General features: G+C 57.4%; 2 protein-coding genes across 5 annotated transcripts; both read right to left on the reverse strand.

Annotated features, from left to right (window-relative positions):
* LOC136719133 (beta-3 adrenergic receptor) lies at positions 1–4,414 on the reverse strand. Its single transcript, XM_066696979.1, has 3 exons — positions 3,164–4,414; positions 1,956–2,116; positions 1–1,784 (listed from the first exon to the last, which is right to left on the reverse strand). Exons 1-3 carry the CDS (start codon positions 3,354–3,356, stop codon positions 603–605), a joined length of 1,536 nt encoding a protein of 511 aa, XP_066553076.1. The 5' UTR covers positions 3,357–4,414; the 3' UTR covers positions 1–602.
* Positions 4,415–4,553: 139 nt separating this feature from the next.
* On the reverse strand, positions 4,554–18,308 carry tarbp1 (TAR (HIV-1) RNA binding protein 1). 4 transcript variants are annotated; one of them, XM_066696974.1, is made up of 30 exons: positions 17,300–18,307; positions 16,674–16,771; positions 16,432–16,501; positions 16,157–16,299; positions 15,967–16,019; positions 15,770–15,867; positions 15,528–15,663; positions 15,321–15,417; positions 15,058–15,147; positions 14,665–14,803; positions 14,481–14,577; positions 14,157–14,323; positions 13,857–13,951; positions 13,445–13,603; positions 12,938–13,134; positions 12,443–12,647; positions 12,118–12,306; positions 11,825–12,012; positions 11,666–11,737; positions 11,455–11,575; positions 10,828–10,938; positions 9,528–9,677; positions 9,183–9,269; positions 8,738–8,946; positions 8,296–8,392; positions 8,032–8,203; positions 7,743–7,919; positions 7,081–7,205; positions 6,591–6,727; positions 4,554–5,256 (listed from the first exon to the last, which is right to left on the reverse strand). In XM_066696974.1, exons 1-30 carry the CDS (start codon positions 18,267–18,269, stop codon positions 5,094–5,096), a joined length of 4,812 nt encoding a protein of 1,603 aa, XP_066553071.1. In that variant the 5' UTR covers positions 18,270–18,307; the 3' UTR covers positions 4,554–5,093. The 4 variants fall into 4 exon arrangements, with proteins under 4 accessions (XP_066553071.1, XP_066553070.1, XP_066553069.1 ...); XM_066696973.1 differs by having other exon boundaries at positions 8,296–8,377; positions 12,938–13,167; XM_066696972.1 differs by having other exon boundaries at positions 12,938–13,167.
* Positions 18,309–18,725: the final 417 nt, after the last annotated feature.

The raw sequence follows: 18,725 nt of genomic DNA on the forward strand, positions 1-18,725 counted from the left end.
CCTTGATCACAGATATACTTTGTACATTTTATTTTTGTATACTTTCACCAGAGATTTTATCAGATGACTGTAAATAGAGCGATACATTCAATAAATCTTGACAGAATACAAATAAACAGCAAAGCTCCGTCTCTTTATTGACCGTGAGAGGTCGCTGGGTCCAGGCAGAGGAAGGGTCCGTCACTCTGAGTGCTCCAGTCTGAAGACCAGTTACGGCCTGGGCCTGGGTCCGGGCCTGGTTTGTCCTGCTCGTGGGCCGCAGCCCTTGCTTTCATGGAAAAGCCCCCTTCGTCGCCTTGATGTAAGGTAAGAGGTGATGAACAGCCTCGATGCTGGAATCATCCAGGTCGGATTAGTCAAGCTCTCTTAATTAAAGTAAATAAGTCAACAGATGTGTGTAACTTACACACAGGGATAGACATCTAGAAATAGTGCCTGCAGATAATAATACTTAAAGTGGAGCAATGGCAGGGGTTTCAGGTATTAGTTCTCTGGCTCACAGTGCTCTGAGAGAGGCCGGGCACAGACTGGGCACAGAGGGATGACAGCCCTGCTGCGGTGCAAAGACACTGAACCTGGGGAGGGACAACTGGGACGGGGGGTCAGGACCTGACGTGTTCCACCTTCACTGTAATCTGCCCGTAGAAGAACGTGGCCCTCGTCTCTCCCGCCGAGGCCGACACGGGGATCCGCTCTCTATCCACAGGGGCAGAGGGCACCTGCAGGAGCTGTGAGGCCAGAGGCTCCCCCCCGCCCCGCGCACTCTCCCTGCTGGGGGGTAGGCCGCCGGGCAGGAAGGTGCTCAGGTGGTCCCGGTGGTCCCGGTAGCCCTCGGGGGCGCAGGAGTCCAGGGAGAAGAGCGAGGAGCCGGCGGCGCGGTCGGAGGAGGCGGTGCGGAGGCTGGACACCGCGGTGTGCTGGGTGGCGCGGGGGTGCTGCTCTGCCCAGGCAGGGGGCTCCCGCAGCGACTGGCCTACCCTGGCCTGCAGGCGGCGGCGCAGACTCCGCAGCGCCCTCTGGAACCGCCGGCTCAGCAGCGCGTACAGCAGCGGGTTGATGTCGGAGTTGAGCAGTGCCAGCCAGTAGGCCAAGGTGACGGCGCTGGGGGGAAGCCGCGAGGGCCGGGGGGACGTGGCGGCCTCAACGGCCTGCACCAGCGCCACGGTGATGTAGGGCAGCCAGCAGCAGAAGAAGGCGAAGATGACAAGGAAGAGGCGCAGCAAGCCCAGTTGCTCCCGGCCATGCAGGCCGGTCCGCCCCAGGAGCCCGTGCGGGCGACAGGGCGGGGGGGCGGGCCCCTCGGGGAGGCCCAGGCCGCTGACGCAGTAGATCAGCCTGGCGAAGGTGGGCTTCTCCCCCGGGCCCCGCCGCCCTGGCTGGCTCCGCTGCAGGTGCTCCTCCAGGTCGTGGATGCGCCGGGCGTGACCCCTGGCCACGCCCACAATCTTGACGTAGCAGAAGACCATGACACCGGCTGGCAGCAGGAAGGACAAGGCCGCCACGAAGCCTGTGTAGCTGGGGCTGCTGGACCAGTCCACGGCACAGTTGTACATGGGCCCGATGTAGTCCAGGTTACTCCAGCCTAGCAGTGGCGGGCAGCTGGTGACGGCGGCCTGCAGCCAGATCCAGATCACGGCCGCCACGGTCCTCCACACCGTGGTCTGGGAGCTGTAGTGCAGGCAGTCGACGATGGCGTGGTACCGGTCCAGAGCGATGGCAGCGAGGGTCAGCACCGATGCCGTGCAGTACACTGAGGACGTGTAGCCGACGTAGAGACACAGGTCCTGCAGCCCACAAGCACACGGAGACACAAACCGCCTCGTCAACAAAGCACATACACAGCAGCAGTGATGGGGACCGCAGGGGGGCAGCAGTGACAGTGACGGGGGCAGCGGTGATAGGGACTGCGGGGGGGGCAGCGGTGGCAGTGACCGTGGGGGGGCAGCGGGACTCACCGTGCAGTCGCCCCAGCGGTCGTACAGCAGCGACAGGGCGATGAAGGGCATGACCCCGATGCCCACCAGCAGGTCGCTGACTGCCAGGTTGATGAGCAGCACCGACGTCACGCAGTGGAAGGCTTTGGTCGCGGCCACGATCACGATCACCAGGATGTTCCCTGAGGACACAACCAGGACCACGGTCACTGCCAAGCCCAGCCTGGAGAGTCACCACCTGACCGGCTAGAGCCACTGACCCACAGAGCCCGTGCCAGCCCAGCCCCATGTGGCGGAAGCTGACACAGTCGACAGTGCCAGCTGTAGACAGCGGTTATAAGCCCTGGTCAGCGTGAGTGTTGCATGGCCTGCAAACTATGGCCATTTATTGACATAAATATCTATCTATACATTATGAATTACTTTCTTAGCAGATGCCCTTATCCAAGGCGACTAACAGTTTACACAGATAACATTTAAAAGTATTACAAACGTGCAGTATAACAATCAGTACAAAATGCAATAAGCAGACGTCCTTCTACACTGAAGTAACAGATGCAGACACAAGGCATTGGCTCTGTGCTAATAGGATAGGACAAGTGTAAGTACAACAATAGAAGTGCAACCGTCCATAAGTACAAGGGAGCAAAAGGAAGCAGCGCTGAAGGGCAGAGGGGCAGTTTGCCTGGGGCACCAATTCCCCTTGAGCTGGCCGTTTACACCAATCTGTATTGCAGAGAAGTATATTTGCTTCTAGTAGGCCTATAGTTTTATGGAATATGATTATGTAATATAATCATAAAACAGTTCTTCTGTGCTTTATTATTATTATTATTATTATTATTATTATTATTATTATTATTTATTTCTTGGCAGACGCCCTTATCCAGGGCGACTTACAAAAGACAATCGCAATACAAAGTGCAGCTGCGTGTGTAAGATTACATATGGTTTACATGGACAGCTTTCCCCTGAAACCGCATACATTTAAAACAAAGTTGACTCAAAATAACTATATAGATTTATATCTTCCTATAAACTTCAAGGGAGACGGCACCTTTCATTCGTCAGGACAGACGGGCGGATAGACAGAGCGCTAAAGATGCAGTCAGACAAGAAGAGAGGGGCCAGCTATAGCGCTTCACCTGTCCCCCTCAGCATCCCCGAGCTCACCTGTCCCCCTCAGCATCCCCGAGCTCACCTGTCCCCCTCAGCATCCCCGAGCTCACCTGTCACCGCGCCCAGCGCCATCAGCACCATCACGACCTCCAGGACCAGGCGTGTCCGGGGAGAGCCGGCCGGCCCGCTGTCGGTTCTGTTCAGGCTGGCGGGTCTGACGCTGCTGGTAAACGGGTCGTTGCTGTAGTCGCCCGACTCTCCGGAGACCCACTCGGTGAGGTCCATGTTGGCAATGCCTGCCATGACTAGCACACCCCGAGGTGCGGCGGGGTCCGCACGGCGCTGGCCGCCCCCCGGGCACAAGAGACGGGCTGGACGCGGTGAAGAAGTGCAGCAGAGAGGGCGGGCAGCATGGCCTGAAGCGCGGCAGAGCTCGGCGGTCCCTCGGCGGTTTCTCTCGGCACCAGCTGGGCTGCGGCAGGATGTGCAGCTCCGCCCGCCGCGGCTGCGTCCAGTGGCCCCTGCGCAGGTGTCCCCGGCGGCTCTGCCTCCTCCGGGCCGGGCGGGGCCACCGCAGGAGTCAGGCGCTTCTCCTAGAGAGAAAGATAAGTCCTCACAATGGTTTATTTTTAGCTTTCGATGTGGCGGCCTGACAAATGCGGCACAATTGCCTTCTGCTTTCAGTGCAGGCTACAGCGGACTCCGCAGGAGAGGAAAACTAGACTAGAAACACCTTTTTGTTTTATTTCCATCGGTTAAGACGGCATTTCACACGCAGCTGTGCCTACAGTGCTATCTGTATATGTTGGAATAACTCCCTTGTCAATCGCCAGATGAATTGGGCTCACTTCTGTCAAAGAAAAGCATCCTGAATTATTGTACAGACATACTAATAGAATGAAACATCTAATGATCAGATGTGTACACACACTAGTGCGGTTTGCTGCCATGTGTATACAACACTCTAGTGTCTCTCATGATGTAGGACAGTGCATGTAGCAGTCAGTATGCAGAACAGGGCTCAGCTCCGAACAGACTGCAGATCCTCACATCCAAAACAACCCAGAACACTGGAAAACAAGAGACACCTGCCATCCTCCCCTGCAGCGCCCTTCCCATTATACTCATTCTTCCACTCGTCGTTTTAATTAGTGTTCATCACTCTGCTCAGCGCAGCTCCACTCCGGGGCTCCAGGGAGGCCCACAGTCCCCGATGCTGAATTGTGCAGATGCGAGAGCTCGTCCCTGGAGTGTCTTTACTCTCAGCCCGGGTTGGAGCAGCAGCGACTCCAGTGGAGCAGAGGAATAGTCCTCGGCCTCAAGGGCCAGAGCCCCGTGTTTCTGCTCGAGTCTTCAGCAGTTCAGACCCAACATAGTCTTCGATTACAGTACGAGACTGAACTCTTGTGTTAATGCAGCTTCACATACTGCTGCCCTGGTCGCACACGCAGCCGCACACGCAACCCCACACATGCACACGCAGCTTGAGATACAAAGAGATTTATACATGAAAGCAGTTTAATATTCTCCTTTAAAAACAGTCTGGACTCATTTACAAAACCCCCTCAAAGGAAACTACAAAGTATCTGATTGCAAATATAAATCACGGTCACATTCAGTCCTGTGTCATCGGAGCTGAGCCCCTCTGTCCCAACGCTGTTGTTCTGTGGCACCACAGCCCGTCTGAGTCCCGTCAGCGCCGCCGGTGAGGAGAGGTGGGGGTCACGGCTCGTGGTCTCACGGTGTGGAGATGACACGGACGGAGACAGAGCGACGACAACACGAAACTACATGTCATTAAAACTGTTCAATCTGCTTTTGGTGTAGCTGTGTGTGTGTTGGGGGTGGGGGGGGGTGTTTCAGCTTTAATTACTATAGAACCATTCAGGACCAGTGGAGGTACAGTCACTCCCCCCATGTTTGCCACTATTAACCGCACTTCCTTCGCAGGGTTCGGTGCGACAGTGATCTAGACCTGAGCTTTGGACCGAGGCACTCAGCACACAGGCCCGTGTTGCCTGCATGTTCAGAGGCTGTTGCTCAGGGCTGCGGGGGGGCGGTGAGCTGCTGCCGGGTGTACTCCCACACCAGCAGGGCGGCGCTCACGTGCACGTTGAGCGAGCGGGTCACGCCACGCTGGGGGATCTCCACGCACACCTCCAGCTGCTGCAGCAGGTCGGCCGGGATGCCCTCGCGCTCGTTCCTGCGGGAGACAGACACGGAGAAGCCCGTTAGCAACAAAACAAGAACCATCAGACGGCAAACGAATGTCCTGCACGCGTCGCTTTCAGCTCTGTGCCGCATCCGGAACTGGATTAATAAAGGAGCAGGAAACGCTGCCGCTGTGCCGGCACTGCTCCGCCTGCCTGGCGATCGCCTGCTGAACCGCTGCCAACGCACACATGCGTGAGGGCCCTGCTATCGGCCGTGCACAGTACGGGGCAACATGTCCTGGAGATAACGGCTCCATCTGGCTCCGGCAGCAGCAGGCGAGAGGAAACACTGTTTGCTTTGACTGTTATTCAGTCAGACGCATCTCAGACTCAACGCACTGTGGCAGATAATCGTTCACCTGACACCATATGGTCGTATCCCAGCAGCCTCGGCTCGTGGGCTGATGTCTTTGCCGCTTATCTCTCGCCCTTCTCTTCCAGGCTGAACGGCACCGAGACCGAGTGGCACCAGCACAGGGCCGACAGGGGCAGCTTTACTGCGCTGGCTCATTGCGTTGGGTGATTTACAACCATTTCAAAATACTGGGGGTCACTAGTTACTGCATCAGGGTTTGCATTTGGAAAAGGCAGCCCGGGCATCTTCACACCACTGTGCCGTTTGTTTCCATCAGCGGAGATACTGTGCCTTCAATCTGCGGTTCATAAACCTGCCCACAGCTCCGCACCGGGTCTCTGCAACGCTGCGATTACAGACTGTAAACAAATTAGCGCAGCAGCAAGCCCGAGCAGGTCTGTGCCTCCGCAGAGGGAAGTAGCAAATCAAGTCATTAGCTTAATGAAATTAAAAAGCACTGCCGGCTCACGGGCCGCTTCGAGTAACGGAGAAGCAGAGAGGCGGCAGAGCTGCAGGGAGACGGCAGAACCAACCGCTCTGCCACAGGAAGCGCATCACTGGGGGGGAGCAGAGCCGGAGGGCAGCACGGCCCTGCTGTCACCACACAGCGCAGGTCACCGCGGAGGAGGAGTCAATCTGCTCAGATCACACAAATAGCTCAGGGCACTTATGGTCATGGTCGGTGGGTCGCGCTGACCTGAGCCCGGCCCGCCTCAGTACAGTGAAGGGGCAGGCAGGCATGGCACCGGTGAATTCACCACACTCTGTCCCTGCCCACACAGGGGCCCATCCGGCAACACCAGAGCAACAGAATGAGAGTCACTGATTTTAAACACTGCTTCACACTGTGTCCAGCACTTGGAAAACAGATGACCCAAGGCTGTTACCCCTCACCTCCTCCCCTGAAGAGCCCGGTCGTACGGGCAGGAGGTGAGGTGTAACAGAATGGCCAGCGAGGGAAGCACTCACCCCAGCAGCAGCAGGGTCTTCTCGGGGAAGCGGTAGTCTGCCAGGCTGCAGCTGTTGGCCGTCTGCTCCACCCCCACGATGCAGTAGCCCTCAGACCTCTTCTCCTCCAGGTAGACAGCCAGCTGGGGGGGCTTCACCTGCGCGGAGACGGGAGACACGGACAGCCCACCAGCTCCTGTCAAACATCTCTCCACTGGAGTCAGCTCAGGACCCATAGCTCGGCCCGGGACCGGATAGGACGGGTCCTTGGGGGCTTGGAGCTCTGAGTCGGCAACGTTTCCACTGACTGGCATGCAGTCAGGGAGCGAGAGACAGATACCATGGGAGACGCCACCTCACAGGGAACCCACGCGTTTGAGCACAGGGGCAACATGGCACACTCAGAGCAACAACAGTGTTCAGGTAACAGTTTTAATTTGGTGATGCAGTTAACAGTGAACGTGAGGAGCAGAGACACACAGCTGCTAAAGGCCTGAGAGGAGCAGCTCACCTCCAGCAGGGGCAGCCACAGCTCTGCGGACACACTGAGGGCCTGGAAGTGCTTGTCCGACAGGTGGTGCAGACTGTCCAGCACCAGCGCCGACGCCCCGAAGATCTCACAGGTTCGGCACAGACCTGCACAGACACAGACAATTCATCACTGGAAACAGGAGTAGCTTGTTTATTACGCCCCCCCGGTTAGAGGCAGTGAAGAGTCTGCTCTAGAGGCAGTTCAGAGGAGAGCAACCAGACTTATTCCAGGTCTGAAGGGAATGTCCTACTGAGAGACTGAGGAACTGAACCTTCTCACCCTGGAACAGAGGAGACTATGTGGGGACTTGATTCAAGTCTTCAAAATCATGAAAGGCATCGAGCACATCAAACCAGAGGAGCTTTTCCAGATCAGTAGGGACACACGCACCCGGGGACACAAATGGAAATTGGGCTTCAAGGCATTCGAGACAGAAAACAGGAGACACTTCTTCACACAGAGAGGCGTCACAATCTGAACAAACTCCCCAGCGATGTGGCTGAAGAGACAATTTGGGAACATTCAAAAACAGACTGGATAGGATCCTTGGATCACTTTGTTATTAATGGACACCAAACGAGCACGATGGGGCGAATGGGCTCCTCTTGATTGGACACTTTCTTATGTTCTTATGTTCTCACCCCCCAGGTTGGTGGGCTTGTCGATCAGGGAAGCCACCACCACCAGGGCACTGCTGCTCTTGCCCAGGCGGGCTGCTCGGTGCTGCTGCAGCTCCAGGTCTGGATCGGGTTCGCTGAGCCACCAGGCGGTCATCTTCTTCTGCACCTCGGCCCACTCCGCGGCCCGTTCCCCATCCCCTGCAGGGCACACGACACGCACACGCCCCAGTCAGACAGCCGGCATCACCGTGGCACCACAGGTCACATCACAAACATGGGCACAGCCACACACACAAACACGGACACGCACCCTTATCCTGCTGCACCCAGTCCCCGGCGCCCGCCTCGCGGAGCTCCCTGCGGGGGTTGTGCAAGGGCAGCGAGGGGTTCGAGGGAAAGGCCGCCAGCCTCTGAAACTTCCACACAGGGATCCACTCGTCGTCCGCCAGGTCAGACAGGCTGGGCAGCGTGTGGAAGATGGTCTGGAACCAGAATCAACGATTACATTTAAACAACTTCAAAAACAGTGGAATAGAATCTTCCGGAAGACGGCGCGACTCCGGACGCCTCGCACCTCGACGCTGTAGTCCTGCAGGGGGTGGAACGTCCCGAAGAAGAAGTGCTCCTGGATCCGCTGCCAGTTCTTCATGGCGTTCCTGTGTGGTAAGGAGCTGTCATGTGATCACAGTCACATGATCACAGGCACATGGCAGTGAGCAGCAATTACAATTCCACACGTCAATACTGACTGCAAAGCGTATCGTTACACTTCAGTATAATCCCTGAATGTCTGTTAAATTCAGGTCACGTATAATGAGTATTTATTGTTCCTGAGCCCTGAACCCATTAGTCAAATCAATAAAGAACTGTATTTAAATTGAGCTGAATGTGATCATGGTGAGTCCATGTGGGAAACGTCCGAGTACAACAATCAATATGTAATCATATTGCTACAGGTACGACACTACAGTGCGTGACACTGTGACAGGGAGGCGTGTGGCCCCGGCAGTACACACCCGGACCCCTGCATGGCCTCGGCCTGCTCCAGGCTGGACTCCACCAGCGCGGCTAGCCCCCCCAGCCCGTCCAGGCCCGGCCCGACCCCGGCGTCCCCCCGCAGAGCCCAGACGCGCTTGAGCGCCAGCAGGGCATAGAGACGCACGCTGAAGTTGTGACTGAAGCACCACTGCAGGATCACGTCCAGAGCACGCCTCCACTGCGCCGCCTGCATGGGAGAGAGGAACGGCACGGCGATCAGAACCAGAGCACAGTGGCACGGCATTACTACTGTCAGCAGCATCATAAACTCAAAATACATTTATACCATCCATCAACTGCCGAATTCAATGTCATAAAGATCGTGTTTAACTGCTCTGGTGAGATGATTGTGGCCAAAGTGATTCCGCAGTTCCATTCATAAAGACATGGGAAAACCAGACACACGGCACGGGCGCCTCCCACCTTGTCGTCCACGCGCTGCAGCACAGTGCCCAGGTGCACCAGCACGGACAGGAAGGTGCAGATGCTGGTCTTGTTGTTCTCCTGGCCCTGCGCACAAAGGACACACTTCCACTGAACCCAGAGCAACAACACCGCACAGCTGGCACCAGTTCAGTCCTGCCTCTCAAGGAAGAGCAAAGCAGGCTGATTACAGGTCACAATTCAGAGAAACACAAACATCCTATAGCCTTGGTCTGTGCTCGTCCTCTGTGACTCAGTACAGACCACAGAAAGCTCTTGGGCCTATATGACACAGCCGCTGTGTCGGGGGTATGGGCATCTCGGGGCCCCTGCAGTGCCACTCACCAGCAGGAAGCAGGGCCAGAGCGTGGGCAGCAGTGCAGGGTGGCGCTCCAGGGTGAGGATGATCTGCCACTCGATCAGGTACTTCACCGAGGCCTGGTTACCGCAGAAGCCGGCCTCGTACAGCCGGCCCAGGACCCGGGCTGCAGACGCCTGCGGACACACGAGCACATTGAGACGCAGGGTCCCCAGCCCACGCACACACACACACCCTGGCACGACCCTCACGACCGATTATACAGGCGCCGTACAGCAGAATGTGAATTCCAGAGGCCATAAAGTAGGAATATAAATATCAGCGTAAAGGCTGGTTTATACTTCTGCTGACTTCTATGGTGCACCTACGATTGTATGGATGTAAATTAACACATTAACACTGTTATGACGTTATTTTATTATTATTAGAGAAACTACATGTGCACACACACATACAAATTGCATCCTGTATGTGCAGATCTATATTGTCTTGCTATAGTTGGCTATAGACTTAACACTAGAACATACATACACACGTCTGTGTATGTGAATTTCTCCTGCATATCCGTTCTTATATGTCACTATATATTTGAATTAGATACATATATGACTTTTCTGCTGTTAAACTCCTCAAAATTAATGAGCTATAAATTCTTCTCCAACCACCAGACCCGCAGTTCATGTGATAGCCCATAGCCCACTGAATAATATAATAAATATAGAGACAATATGGGCTTTGTAATCAAATTAGTAATTGTGAAAGATTTATAATCATGTTGATTGGTGAAACACGCTATTTGCTGCACATCATATTAATTATTAACAAAATACTCATTATGTGCACAAATGCGTTTCATGGATGAGGAGATGCATTTTAAATACTTCCGTATGTCACCACATCGTTTCTCTGTGGCGGCGCTACACACAGACACACATCGCACACCGGCCCCCAGCACTGAGCGCTCGGCCGCGGCTCTCCGAATATCCTGCTCAGCCAATTAGCGCTGGCCTGACGCGCAGGATGCAGAGACGCGCTGTTGAGATCTCGGAGGAGTGGCGTCGGCGCGTCTGCAGGCCTCTGCGGGCTGTGCTTACCCACAAACCCCTGCTCTGCATTGCTACACAGAGACGCATACGCGTACTTACGCAGAAGTATAAATCGGTCTTTAGTGCACAATCTGTGTGAGGTTGTGTGCGTGTGTGAGTGAGGTTGTGAGTGTGAGAGGATGAGTGCGTGTGAGTGTGTGAGGTGGTGTGTGTGTGCGAGTGAGGTTGTGAGTGAGTGTGAGAGGATGAGTGCATGTGTGAGTGTGTGAGCGTGTCTGACCTCCTCCAGCCGGGGCAGCAGCAGCAGCAGGCTCTGCCACGCTCGGTTCTTCACTCGGTGCTGCAGGGAGTTGCCATAGTATCGCACTCTGGCTCTGGCCGCCTCTTCGTCCTGGGGGGGAGACACAGCGGGGGGGGGGGGGAAGGATCAGCTGAGCGAGACGCGGCACTCCACGGGAGACGCGGTGGGGGGCAGGTCTGGGGCTCCCGCACTGGGGTGGGGGGGTGTCAGTGCAGCTCAGAGCATTGCCACAGCTGCGCAGGAACCAGCAGGAGCCCCTGTCTGTCCCCGACACGCACACGCACACGCCTCACAGCTCTATGCACTCACAGCTGCTCCCGATCCACACTCTCCACTAAGAGGCACTAAGTAATCATCCTCAACGTGCCTGACTCTTCAGGGTCTACAGAGCCACAGCCACCGCTGTTTACGCTCAGCTCTACCTGAACCTGAACCCGGTTCCTGACGGCACAGCTATTGCACAGAGAGCTGCTCGGCTCCCTGACTCTCCAGCAGAGGGCGCTTCTCCAGCAGAAACACTCGCCTCCTGCCAGACGAGAGCGGCGCTGGGAGGGAGGAAGACTCATAACGAAACACAGCGTGTTCACCGAGTTAGTGTCTCTGTACCTTGTTAAGCAGCCGGAGCACCAGCTGCTCCATGAACGTCTTGTGCAGCTCGTTGGACGCATCCAAGCGGCTCAGGAAGGCCATGGCATGAACCCGGGGGAAGTGGTCATCTCTGCAGTCGCTGGAACACAGACGCACAGGAAGTGAGGCGCTGGAGGCCCCTAGCACGTAAGGGAGCTGCGCTACACACCCGAAAGGGCCCGGCACTGACCTGCTGACGGCGCTGTTGGCTGCGCACTCCTCTCCCAGCTGCTCGATGTATGCCTGCACGTCCTGCAGCAGCCTGAACCCAAACAAAGCACAGATCAGTTCAACCCGCCCTCAACACGGCACAGGAGCGTCAGCAGCGAGGATGAGGGCAGAGGCTGACCGCTGGTCCCTGCGGAGCACCGGGCCATGGAGACACGCCTCCGTGAAGATGTCCAGGTGGGTCAGGGCGCTGGCGAATGCACTGTCACTGCCGGCATCGAGGGGCATCCAGGTGTCGCAGCACTGCTGGATCAGCTGGTTAAACACACCCGCCTTCGTCTGGGACATCTCGATTAACTCCACGGCGATCTGAGAGAGGAACAGATCAGGCTCGATGAGCTCATATTTTCAAATGTCGTACCTTCAATGTTTTTGTCAGCCCAGCCCACGACACCTCTAACGCAGCCCTCGTACCCGTGCCACAGCGGCGGAGAGCTGGCAGTGCTCTGGGGGGGGCAGCTCCAGCACGGCCTGCTGGAAGACCAGCTGGATGAAGCCTCGCAGCACCGGCCAGAAGTCGTGGGGGCTGCTGCTCAGGCCGCGGACCACCGTCCAGGCCAGGGTCACGGCCTCCACACACAGCGACGCCTCGGAGACCAGCAGCTGCCGGAGACAGAGACAAAGATATGGAACTGCTGCTTCTCAGACACACGGCACATGGGACACAACACATGAGTTTAGAGCGGCTCGCTGTGACGTGCGAGACAAGTGATAGACAGAGACACCGCGGTGCACTGACCTGGGGCAGCAGCGTCCGCAGGCAGGACAGCACGGGCAGCACCTGGTCCGAGGGCAGGATGGACAGGGCCTCCATGGCCCCCTGCAGGACCCCGGGGGGGGGGGCGCTCCGGCTGACGACCAGCCGCAGACACGACCACTGATCCTGCACGAACTGCGCGGCCAGCCGGCCCCAGCCCTGCAGACAGGGGCCCTCCTCCACACACCTGCACGGGGAGACACACACAAGACACACGCAGACTCAGGTCAGCAGAGACACAGCTGGGTGTTGTGGAGATCTGCCTTTGCAGAAATAGAACTACCTACTAGCTAACTACTGTTGGGGGCCATCACTCTGGCTGGTGATGTATGTAGTCAGTCACATCAACCCTGAAATCGTTCACATACAACACACATACACCATACACAACACACACGTCCTGTTTCTTTCTAACTGCATGCTGTATTTGCTGCATGTTTTTCATAGTAAACAGTCTGGCTGCGCAGTGGCACTGACCCCTGCTGCTCGGTGTTGGCCAGCGGCTTGGCCAGCATCTGGTTCATGGGGGCCCGGGAGAGGTGTGCGGTCAGCGCGGCGAGGGCCGGACAGGAGTCGGGGTGCAGCTGGCCAGGCTGCTCCAACGCCACCTCACACAGCCAGGCGGCGGCGGACTGGCCCACTGCGCGCTGCACCTGGGCCGCCAGCTGGGGAGGCTGCAAGGGAAGAGTGCGGCACGGTTGGCCTGACTGTAAAACCAAATAAACATTTATCGTCTAAAGTCTCACGGAGGATTTTATGGTCATTTAAAAAAAATGTTTAGCCAATAGTTTGAGAAAATATATCGGTGCAGTATCGGTGGAATGTGCCGATACAGATGTTTCTGTAAAAGGCCGATATCTGATATATCGATATATCTGTCGGGCTCAAGTTCAAACAGACCAACAAAGCAGCACCAGGGCCACACAGGCTTGGAAGACATTGCCACCTAGTGGTGAAGGGCACTATGACAGCCTGCCAGTGTACCTGCTCCTCGTGCGGTTCCAGGGTCCTCAGGCAGCTGCGGCTCAGCGCCGGGACGAGCCTCTGCAGGAGGGACACCCTGTGCCGACCCACTGCGTCACCCAGCTGGACCAGGGCCCGCAGCACCGACAGGTACAGCCGGCAACGCTCCACGTCCTGCAGCTGGGGGCGACAGGTTATAGCACTGAGACGCACAGGAGTGGACCGGCACTGACCCTGACACCCCCACACCCTCACACACACACACTGAGACACAATGAGCCGCCCACTGGAGCCCTGACACCCACATACACCGTCACCCCCACACCTGAGACACACACACACACACACACACACACTGAGCCGCCCACTGGAGCCCTGACACCCCCGTACCTGAGCCACACAAACAGGATAAGAGAAAAGAGGCACCCCTCACCGTGCACAGCTCCCCACCCAGCCTCCTCACTACATACTCCTGCACCGGCTCGGCCACGGAGAACACGCACTGCTCCAGAGCGCCCCGAACCGCATCTGCGCACAGACACACAGAGACACGGAGAGACAGAGACACGCAGACACACACAGAGAGCATAACCAGACTGAAGTGTCATTAAATAAAACATATAATGCACTTAACAGGACTTGTGATGGCTATGTGTGGGTGTGTTAATGTCTGTGTGTTCGTGCATGGACATGTATGCCGGCATGTGTGTGTGTGTATGTTGTCTGTGATTACCCTGGGGGCCCTGGTGGCGACAGAGGCGCAGCAGGGAGAGCAGCAGCTGCAGACTCCTGTCCGTCTTGCACACCGGCAGGTACACACTGGTGCCGACCCTGTGCAGCGTATCCAGCAGGGGGCGCAGCAGCTGCGGCAGGCCTGGGCTCTCCGGCACCCCCACTTCCCTGAGGAGCAGAGAGAGAGTTAGAGCAGCCAGGGTAGATGGCCAGCGCAGCCGCAGAGATAGAGCGGCCAGGGAACACGCGCAGCAGCTCCTGGACACTCAGAGGAGAGGAGGGCGAGGCAGGAAGGGGAGGAAGAGAAGGCCGATAGGGGTCTTACCCGCTCTGTGCTCGTCTCTGCTCCAGGTCGGCCGCCAGCAGCACCGCCCGGCCCACAAGCTCTGCCTCCGCCCAGCCCGGCACAGGTCCCGCGGGCTCTGAGACACACAACACGGGTCACTGCACTCCGACTACACAAGGGATCACAGGAATGACCTGCGCTGAGCAGGAAGTGATGCGCTCACCTGCACTCGCCGGGACCCTCAGGAACGAGTCCAGCAGGTTCTGAACGTAGCTGCTCAGGGGGCCACTGCCGTCCTCGGCTCCCCGCCTGGGCCCCGCGCTCCTGAACAGCCCCTCACTGGTGTGCAGCCAATCACAGAGCTGCAGCACAGACACAGTTAGGACTGTCGCTGCACTGTACATCATTACTTTTATGGATTTTGCTCAAAGATGATTTAATTGCACACTGTGAATTGATACCTTCTTTGTTTTTAAGGTAAATTATACAATTTCTCATCATCTTCATCCTCATGAGGGTGAGAAGAAAGACTGGGCGGCTGTATAAAGGTCTAAAGTCTCCTAACTCTACCCCACCCCTCCATTCCCCTGCAGGTTTCCACACCGCTCTCTCGTACCCGAGTCCACAGCCCGGTCCCTCTGCACAGAGACTCGTCCGCTCTGAAGTGCTGCAGGAAGCTGAACACGTCCTCCAGGGTCACAGCGCTCTGCAGACACACAGCCAGATCTCACCACACGTCAACATCCAGGTTCCTCCTCAGACACGACTGTCAGAATGCTTTCAATACGGTTTTACTCACAAATGAATCTAACAACTATATCAATACATGTTTATATTACAAGCCTAGGGCTGGAGAGAGAGACTGGGTGACGGCCGTACCACGTCTGTCAGATGGAGGGCCGTCTCCAGCAGGAAGCACTGAGCTGCCCCTCGCAGCAGGACCTGGTGGGTGACCATGGTGGAGCGCAGAACCTCCCTGAAATACACGGCACACAGGGCTGAGCAGCGGCACACGGGGCAGAGAGAGACACAAGCCAGGACTGAGACGCATGGCGCCCCGGAGCCCGCAGTAGCTGCCAGTCCTACCTGAGAGCATGCAGGCCGGGCAGCCCCAGGGCAGGGCAGGGAGGCAGCTGGGCCAGCGCCTGCGAGAGGAAGAGGAGCGGCACGGCACACCAGTGACGACACGCCAGACCCTGCACCATCTGCAGCACCACGGCCCCTGCAGCCGGGAGGAGAGAGATACACACGCAGTCAGACATTGACACCTGGTGTCCAGCGCCCGACACCGCGCAGCTGCAGCCCAGCGGTCAGAGGAGCACACTCACCTCGGCTGTCCTCTGGCAAGCTGCCGATGAAAGTCACCAGAAACCCCTGCAGCTTGACGGCCAGCTCCGGGCACTCCCCCGCGCTCTGCCCAGCCGCCCTGGAGAAACACACCGGCTCCGTTACTGCCAACCTTGTTTAGAGACAGACAACAGAGAGCAGGACTTTCCCGTCCAGCGGCCCGGGCTCAGAAGCTCACCTGTGGAACAGCCGGCTGTCAGCCAGGACATCCAGGAACGGCCCCACGACGAACTGCAACACAAGGAGATGGATTCACTCACACGCCTGCCACACAGGGCCCGAGCGCAGGCCGTCCTGCACACCGAATCATGAAGAAATCACATGTGCCACGCAGCAGCCCCTCACAGAGGAGACCCCGGTCCACTGACCTCCGCGAAGCCCAGCGACAGGCAGGGACTCGGGGGCAGCTCCAGGAGGTGACGCACGCCCTCCTCCATCACCGTCTTATTCTCACTGTCGAACATGCGGCGGTACACACACACCAGCCAGGAGGGGTGGAACAGGGGCCGGTCTGGGACAGAAGAGTCATTACATTCAGAGCAGAGACAGACGGGGCTGCTTTACATAGAGCAGGAGGAGGAAGAACTTCTACTGAACTGAAGGTCTGTCACAAACAATCATAACGCAGCAGGCAGGGCCTCACCTGGGCCATCAGCCACAGTTGCTTCCATCAGTTTACTGAACCTGTTGAGCACGGGCCGCACCACGTGGATCTGAACCAAACGAAAGGACATGTGAGTAGCGTCACGCAGGGACCTTCAAACCGAGACATCCTGGTCTTGGTCATCCGGTCAGCACTGTAACATTATGTCATTTATATGACCTATACGAAATAAGCCGAGTCGAGTCTGTAAACCTTGTGCCCATCGTGTGGACGTTTCATACCTGGTTTTCATCCAGCGTCTCCATGATTAGCATGTAGTCGACCCAGAACCCCAGGAGCAGCTGCAGCCTGTGGGGCTCCCACCAGAACAGACTGACCCCTGTGGAGTCACACAGGACAGGTGAGCGAGACACCGGCGTTCCCTCTGAATGTGTCGCACAGGGAGTCTGTGGCTTTTTAACACGGACATGTATGTGTTTAAATGGAAATGACAGTTTGCCCTCACCCACTGGCCCCAGACCATACAGGACACCACAGCGCAGTGTTTGGGGTTCTGGTGCCACATGGAGTTGGAATAAAATAATGCACACAAAAAACACACAAGTGTGGAGGCACTGAAGCTGGGTTTATTGGTGTAGGAGTCAGAGCACACAGAAGGAAAACGTTTGCTGATTTCATTATAAAAAGGAGCATGAAGACCAATAAGCGTTTGTCTACACAGCTCTATGAACTCTCCTACCTTTCCAACTCACTTCCAAGAGCACTGCATCATGAAGTCCTTATTACAGGGCCGGGGACACGTATAAAATATAGTGGGAAGTAATATATGTGCTTATACCAGTGCATTTCACTAGATAATACGGTACAGGGGTTATGACGGCGTGTTCAGCTGCTCGTCGCGTCTTACCGTCCGCAGCCGCCGGGCCGCTGTGCAGAGCAGCGCCCGTTTCCTCCGAGAGCGACACGCACCTCTTCAGCAGAAACAGGGCTCGTTTGCGGGACACGTTGTCTCTGTGGGTCAGGCCTCGCTGGACCAGGGCCCAGAAGCGCGGGCAGAGGCGGGGGTCGGGGTGCTGGGGGACATGGGGGTCGGGGTGCTGGGGGACAGGGGGCACAGAGGGGGCAGCACTGGCGCGGAGCAGCTGGTCCGAGAGGGCCGTCAGGCACAGCAGCAGGCGAGCGGTGGCGGCCGGGCTGCTGTCCTCCTGATCCCAGAGCTTCAGACCCTCCCACAGCCGGCGCAGCAGCTCCGAGGGCTTCAGCTGGTTGTTGTTCAGCAGAGAAAATAAAACCCTCGACACCACTTTGGACACCAGCGCGTCCCGGGCCGCCCTGGCGCAGGCGAGGACGGCGTCCAGCAGCCTGTGTGTGAGCTGCGAGCGGGGGCAGAGGTGGGGCAGGGCGGCGGCGATCACCTCCACCGCCACGGAGGGATCCAGACATGTGTCGCCCCCCGGCTCCACAACGTCCTCTTCCCCGACTGCCAGCAGCACTGGCAGGGCTGTTTCCACCAGCCTCTCCGGGACCGCCCCGCCACACAGCCCGGCACAGGCGCCCAGCAGCCGGCACAGCGCCGCTACCAGCGCCCGCCTCCGTCCAGGGCCATCCGGCTCGCAGGGCCCCGAGTCCCGGCCAGTGGCACACAGCAGCGGGAAACACCGATCCCACACTATCGCCTCCGCCCGGCGCAGGAGCTCTGGTCCCGGTGCAGCACCGGGCTGGCGGTCCGACACGTCGCCGAGTCTCGTTATCAAGCAGGTCAGCGCGTCTACGGTGTCCTTGTCCGGGAAGCAGTCGCTGCCCCAGCACAGCGCGTCCAGCGCGGCCGCCGGGTCCCGGCAGCTCCGCAGAAGCGCGTCGAGCAGCGCGGAGGCCATGACGGTGCGGCTCGGCGTCTCACACCGCGGCTGCGCACTTCGGGGATGCCTGTGCGCTCCACACGCATGCGCAGCTGCGGTGTGTCATGATGACGTGCAGTGGGTCTGAGCACTGCAGGTAGCAGAGCAATAAAAGATGCCACACAGTCACACACCTTTAATAAGAACCACATTATCCACTGCCATTGTTAATTGCATGGCACAGGTTTCCAGGAATTTAAGGTCAGGAAGGGCAGGGAAATATGATTTTACATATTATAGGTACAACCAGGGGGGTCGCAAGGGGGTAGGCAACCCAGGCAATTGCCTGGGGCCCCGAGCTGGAAGGGGGCCCCTAAAGAGAGAACACCGTCAGCACCCCCACCTCTCACCGGAGAAAGCACCTTCAGGAAATATTTTGCCTAGGGCCCCTACCGACTCTAGAATCGCCACTGGGTACAACTAATTTCCCTCACT

The sequence above is a fragment of the Amia ocellicauda genome, chromosome 23, assembly GCF_036373705.1.
Source record: "Amia ocellicauda isolate fAmiCal2 chromosome 23, fAmiCal2.hap1, whole genome shotgun sequence".
NCBI lineage: Eukaryota > Metazoa > Chordata > Actinopteri > Amiiformes > Amiidae > Amia > Amia ocellicauda.

Coding starts and splice junctions, on each gene's coding strand:
- LOC136719133 (XM_066696979.1), bottom strand. CDS start 3,356: ATGGCAGGCATTGCCAACATGGACCTCACCGAGTGGGTCTCCGGAGAG. Junction 2,117..3,163: donor GGCGCTGGGCGCGGTGACAG/GTGAGCTCGGGG, acceptor TTGTGTCCTCAG/GGAACATCCTGGTGATCGTG. Junction 1,785..1,955: donor ACCGCTGGGGCGACTGCACG/GTGAGTCCCGCT, acceptor TGTGGGCTGCAG/GACCTGTGTCTCTACGTCGG.
- tarbp1 (XM_066696972.1), bottom strand. CDS start 18,269: ATGGCCTCCGCGCTGCTCGACGCGCTTCTGCGGAGCTGCCGGGACCCG. Junction 8,393..8,737: donor GAGGCCATGCAGGGGTCCGG/GTGTGTACTGCC, acceptor ATCACATGACAG/CTCCTTACCACACAGGAACG. Junction 8,204..8,295: donor TGCAGGACTACAGCGTCGAG/GTGCGAGGCGTC, acceptor TTCTGGTTCCAG/ACCATCTTCCACACGCTGCC.